This window comes from Sesamum indicum, linkage group LG2, assembly GCF_000512975.1.
Source record: "Sesamum indicum cultivar Zhongzhi No. 13 linkage group LG2, S_indicum_v1.0, whole genome shotgun sequence".
Lineage (NCBI taxonomy): Eukaryota > Viridiplantae > Streptophyta > Magnoliopsida > Lamiales > Pedaliaceae > Sesamum > Sesamum indicum.
Genome location: NC_026146.1, coordinates 3,484,000 through 3,490,690, shown reverse-complemented (window position 1 = coordinate 3,490,690; position 6,691 = coordinate 3,484,000). Strand labels below are relative to the sequence as shown.

General features: G+C 33.2%; 1 protein-coding gene across 1 annotated transcript in view; it reads left to right on the top strand.

The window, feature by feature from the left end:
- Positions 3,339–6,691, top strand: part of LOC105178750 (protein GIGANTEA-like) — a 14,754-nt gene continuing 11,401 nt past the window's right edge. Inside the window, exons 1-6 of the mRNA XM_011102288.2 lie at positions 3,339–3,545; positions 4,547–4,873; positions 5,126–5,197; positions 5,349–5,403; positions 5,493–5,635; positions 5,840–6,111. Of these exons, the coding sequence (XP_011100590.1) occupies positions 4,787–4,873; positions 5,126–5,197; positions 5,349–5,403; positions 5,493–5,635; positions 5,840–6,111 (629 nt within the window). The 5' untranslated portion in view covers positions 3,339–3,545; positions 4,547–4,786. The remainder of the gene's footprint in view (positions 3,546–4,546; positions 4,874–5,125; positions 5,198–5,348; positions 5,404–5,492; positions 5,636–5,839; positions 6,112–6,691) is intronic.

Here is a 6,691-nt window from a genome sequence, read left to right as displayed (position 1 = left end):
GGCGACTTGGGAAGATTATAGTGTGATTGCTGCCAAGTTTCCAGGTTTTGATCCTTGGGGGCAAGGATCGAAAAAAAAGAGGAAGGAATGTCGCGTTTTCCAGCCAAAACGTGACTATTGAAGAGGATCGTGCAATTGAAACGACCCAACTAGACCATTGAATCAAGAGCAAGGTTAAAATTGGGGTCTATTAAAAAATCAAACCAAAAGCGACATCCTTTTGAAGGAGCTAGGGTACGAGCATATCAAGGAAAGAATTGGGGAATTCGACTCTGATACCCATTCCTAATTTGGACCGACAAAGGGACACGGGGATGACTGAGATACGCACATAATTGGGTTGCTGTGGAGTTGCTTTTTGAACCTTTTTTGCATAGTAAGAGAATAACCAAATACGAGCTGAAGATGGAGGACAATAGGACACAAATTTTTTCATAAATTTTTATTGTAATTTTCAGCTTTTTTACTTTTGTCATTTTGGCTATAACTCCATGAAAAAGGGCCAAGGACGTGTAAGGGATTAGTATTGAAAGAATTAAGATCAATTTCTCGCACCCCTTGTCATTTTCTCTTCTTCTTGCCACCCCTTTTTCCTTGTGGTTTACGTTTCTGCAAATTTTCACTCACAACCATTACATCCTCCTCGGGTAAAGATAACGATTTCCCCAATCTATTGAAATCCGAATCCATTGAATCAGAGAACAGATCTTGGGGGCAAGCACAAGAGCAAGATGGATGTTGGAGTGGGTTGCAGAAATCTCAAATTGATTAAGCACAAGATTAGGAAAATGAATCGAAATAGAAAAAGAGTTTCCTAGTGAAAAACAAGATTGATGATGAAATCGGAAAAGCAAATAATAAAGCCTATAGTCAAAATTGAAATAAAGAGGAGAGAAGCCTCCCTTGCTACTAGATCAGAATTCAGACCATACGAAAAACCCTTTGGAAGAGGAAGAAGATCCTCATACGTGTTTGTTGGATTCAACACGTAATTTTTTTTCCATTTATTTTAATAAATGAAAATGAGAAACATATGTTCAAACTTGAAACTTTTCATCAAGGATTGAAATATGGCACATCCTATCATAAAAGTGAATGCATCTTATGATCAAGCTACTTTTTGAAAAAGTTGGGTGCACAAAATAACTAAATAATTATTTTTCATTATAAAATTGTTAAAATCTCTTATGAATCTTGGAATCCCGAATAAACCTATCTATTACATATCTCCTAAGCATGTTGTCACATGTTGATTGTGTCTGAAATTGAAACACATTGAATTTTTAAGTCATTTAAAAATATAGAAAAAATGTCTTTTAGTACTCTTCTTTTTATATTTATATTATATGAAACTGAAAACCTGCGAAAAGTTCATATATATTAAGTTTGTTTGGTTATATAAGTCGCCACAAATAAATTCTATTTATATATGTATATATATATATATATGCATGATAAAGGGTTACTAATATGTTATAGGGGGTTTTCTGAACAATATTTCAACATGAGGGCTTGTTCATAATTTTGCGATGACACAAGTATAGTCATAAAATTTACATAATATCTTCCCACATCAATCGAGAAATAAGTTCTGATCAAAAGATTCAAGTACATCAAATTAGATACTTCTTTTTAACGAGTTATTCATAGTTGAATTTTAGAATGTATTCGATGAGTTTAGAGACCATTTTCACGTCTAATGAACTCACGGCGTCCAAAGTGTGACGTCTCCCCTTCTTGGAAAGGATGAACAATACAATGATGACCATTTGATTAATAGAATTAGGTCTTTGGAGATTTGACATTATCAACAACTTACCAAAAATATCTAAGGCACAAACCAATTCTTTATAATTCTAACCCCTCTCGTGGAAAAATTTAAACACTTAGTGGACCCCTTTGGACATACCACCACTAAAACATGAAAAAGTTATTCAAACAAAAAAATTAAAAATAATTTTGATTTAGAAAAAAAAACGTTAATTGTATGAAAGGTAAAAAAATAAAATACTTATAAAATTATGAGGTGATTTTGTTTATTGAATTTATAATTAAAGAATTTATAAAAAGGATAGGTTGGGTATACTTTTTTTTTATTAAAAAAAAAAGAGCTTATAAAAATTTTCTGGCTATTTTTATTGAGATTTTTCCAAAAAATAATTTACCAAAATAGTTGTGTAGAGAGCTTATGAACTATTAGATCAACAAGCGAGTGTTTGACTGAGTTTATAAGATTTTCAAAATATTTTTATAAGATGTTTGTAAGATTAAAAAATGATAAGTTAGAAAAATACGAAAAATTGCTTTTTTGATCCCATAGAATAGGGGATGTTGTCCTTTTGGTTCCACACGTTGCAGGTTAACATTTTTTGATCCTATAGAATTATAAATTATTACAAACGTGATCCAAAAATGCAGCAGATCTGGTCCCACTGGATCAGTGCATTGGACTACATTCGCAATGTTGCTTAATCATATGGGACCCCGAAAAGAATTATCTTATAAATACAGAACCAAAAGTGTGTCCTATATCTTATGGGATTGAAATTACAATTTTTCCAAACTTACAAGTCCTTTCATAAAGAATAGGAGTTTCCTAGCTTATTTATGATATTTCAAAATGTTCCTTCAATTTGATTCTATTAATTATAATAACATTTTATAAGTTTCATAATATTATTTTATTTAAATACTTTAGGAGTTTTTTTATAAAATAAAATTTAAATTTTATAATGCATTTTAAAAAAATCTTAAAAATGTATGAACTTATAAGATGTTAAAATAAGTTTACCCAAACAGCCCCCGAAGGAAGGCGAAATGTATTTACCAAGATACTAGAGTAACTAAAGTAATCGAGTGGAGAAATAGCATTTTAGTCCTATAATTTTAAAAAAAATGTACTTGTGGTCCTTTTTCCTTAGATAATTAATGAAAAAGTTATGTGATCATTAAGTGCATGTGATAAAAAAAATATTATTTTAAATTATAGGACCAAAAGTGAGAATCCCAAAACTAATAAAATAAATAATGTTAAGGCTCTGATGGCCACGTGCTAAATATACAGTATTTTTTATTTCGTAATCAATAAAATTAAAAGAAAGAAAACCCTAGAAAAATGTTGCTTACCATAATAGAGCCATAAATAGCAAAAGTTTCTGAAAAATGAAAAAGACAAGTTATGAAAAGTGGAAGTCAAATGAATGTAATGATGCGAAATACATACATGATGATGCATCATGACATACATATGAAGGCATGCATGGGGTTCACATGATCATCATGATGGATGCCACATGGCTCAGTGAGGCATGAGGAAAATATCATCGCCACGTACGCATGTGAGAGCTTCCAGCTAAAGATCTCATTCGGATCTTCTCTCTTCCCCTTTCTCTCTCTAAACTCTCTGTTTTCTCTCTCTAATCTCTCTCCACCCAAAATCTCACCCCCCGATAATCTGCGCATTTTCGCCACTCTGCTAATACGGACTGAGGTTCGGAATCAGTAATTACTTCGCTTTGGATTACTCGGAACAAAGCTTGACTTAGGTAGGATTATTATTACTATTATTATTGTTAATTTATGTGTTCTGGTTTAATTATTTGCAAATAGATAATTTTGTTCTTTTGCTTGAAGTTGTTGATGATTTGTGAATATATTTTTTTGGCGGAATTAGATGTAGAAAATGCAGTAATTTGTAGCGTGCTGGGAGTTTTGGTATTTGGATAATCGAGAAAAATTATGAAACTGTTTAAAATAGAGCCAGTATGTTTGAAATCTGGTGTGAGAACAATTTGCAGTTTGAGTGATTGAAAAATTTCCCCTGGAGATAAAACGGGGAGAGGAGTTATATACACACCTATATATAGATAGTTCTCATATATATATATATTTGTATATATTATTGTTCTTGGTGATAATAGATATTTATGGATTTAATTCAGTATATGCTACAAGGAAACTCATCTTGTTTGATTAAATGTTTATACTATAACTAGTTAGGGTTCTTACATGGTTGGACTTTTGGATCTTATTTATATAAAGTATTGTGTGCTTTTATACCTGGTGCCATGTTTTTCTTTCTAATTCTCCATATCAAGGAATAAATCCATGAATATTTCCATGATTTTCATGCTCTGTTTTCTGCTGAATAGGGTTTAGGTTGACCTTGGTTTAGTAAGAAAAACACCAGAGAAATTATTTTGTGGTCTTTTCTTTTTCTTTTTTTTTATCAATATTTCTCCTTTTCTTTTGCTCACAAAAATCCCAATCTAAATGCGTAAAGAAAAAAATGGAAGTGTACCGGCTCAGTTCTCATTTTTTTTGGACATAGAAATCATAAAAGTATGGTAACTTTGGTTTACAATCATAAATTACATTTCCCCTTAGCGGCTATGGAAGTTTAATGTTTTTTTGCATTTTCATTATGTTATATTAAGTTGTCATTCTGATCTCATTCAGTAAATTCTCTCTTCCTAGCTCTTCAATGTTTTTCAACTTCACTACGACTGGTGATTTTTGAGACTTCAGTAATTTTGTGGTTTTGCAGGGGCACATACAAAATCGACAAGCTCAGATTATTTTGTTGGATTGGTTACATGCAATAAATTTCTTTTGATATTTGACTGGAAGCTTGGAGCTCTGTTGCATCATCAATATCTGGACGAGTTCTTTATATTTGGGTTTCAGCAAAAAATGCTGAATTATAGTCTTTTGATCCTGGATTGGTAGAGGCTTATATGGGCACTCATAGTTATACTCTCAGCTCCCACCTTATGTAAAAAGGTTTATGGCAACTTCAAATGAAAAGTGGATTGACAGTTTGCAGTTTTCCTCATTGTTTTGGCCTCCTCCACAAGATGCAGAACAACGAAAGGTCTAGTTTCTAATTCTTTTAATAAAAATATCATAGATATAAAGTGAAAGAGTTGCCTTGCCTTTGTTTCTGAATATCAAGCATTCTGTATTTTGTTTTCTTGGATTCTAATTGTGTACTGCTATTAGCTTATCCCATACCTTACAGTTTACTGTTTGGTAACTTTATGTATGCACTTCTTTTTCCTAAACTTTTTTGAATTTTCTCCTTCTCATGTTCTAAAATTTCATAAAAAGTTTAACTTTATTGTAGGCTCAAGTTACTGCTTATGTTGAATACTTTGGCCAGTTCACCTCAGAACAATTTCCTGATGATATAGCTGAGGTATTTTCTGTTCCTATGACCTCTGAAAGTAGAATCAATCAAGGGAGGGAACTCCTTATTTCTTGTAGTTTGATAGTATGGCTTGCTTCTGTTGAACTATGAATATGTAGTAAGAAATGTTTCTAATTTGTAATACATGCTGGTTTTGCAGCTTATCCGAAGCCGGTATCCTTCTAAGGAGATCAGACTTTTTGACGATGTTCTGGGTATTTGTTATGTCGTGGTTGAATTGATTCACAATATTCCAGGCTAATTTCTGCTGTATTATGACTAGTTTTTGTGCTTCACTTTGCAGCAACATTTGTTCTTCACCATCCAGAGCACGGCCATGCTGTTATTCTCCCAATTATTTCATGTATTATTGATTGCTCGCTTGAATATGATAGGAGTAGTCCTCCATTTGCGTCTTTCATTTCCCTGGTTTACCCCAATAGTGAGGTATTTAGACACTTGCCAATTTAATTCATGGGTCGCTCTGGCCTTTCTTCATTTATACGCTATGAACTAAAGTGTTTGGAGTGTCTTTTCTGCTTCGACCTAGTTAATTCACCACTTGTATCCTAAAAGTAATTCATGTCTTCAGAATACTCTTTTAGTTACTGAAAAAGACACCTTATGTCAGTGATTTCATCTGAATTTCAGAATGAGTATTTGGAGCAGTGGGCCCTTGCATGTGGGGAAATATTAAGAATTTTGACTCACTACAACAGACCAATATACAAGTTGGAACAACAGGACAGTGACACAGATAAAAGGAGCAGTGGAGACCACGCATCAACTAGTAATTCGACAGATGGAGAAGCTGATTTCCCTCCCACTCAACCAGAGAGGAAGCCGCTGAGGCCATTGTCTCCCTGGATAACTGATATACTGCTTGCAGCACCTCTTGGTATTAGAAGCGATTATTTTCGGTGGTAAGTGAGTGAAACATGTAGAGTATCACATGCAGAAGTTGATTACGTAACTGATTATTCATGTTCACAAATTAGACTTTCCCATTCAGCTCCTGTGTGGTAGTATGAGGTCTTTGATTTTTGAAAGACTAATAGTAATTCAAATTGTGAAAGCTAGCTGTCATAGAAATATCAGGGCAAAAGTGGTTTCATCATATAAGGGAAAAAGTAAGAAGTAAACCTTCATGACTACTTCAAATCTCAGACACTCTTTTGCAACAGATACACAAAACAGAAGATAACAACACAAGTCTTTCATATTTCCTTTTAATATGATCCTCACAACTGAACTCAGTTTTTAGTTGGTCATTCTCTGATAATACAAAGTTACAGCATCTCTATGGTAGGTTCTTAGAGGAATTACTTGAATGAGGGGATTCTGTAGATTTTCACCTCAATGGATGGTCACTGGGTTGCGTGAAGAAACTTGGTAATGATGGTATGTTATCTTGATTAAGGTCAGAGGGGGGTTAAGAAAAGGCTTGAATAAGTTATTGGTTAATTACAATAGAAGTTGGAGGGAGATCTGACCCCATGACAA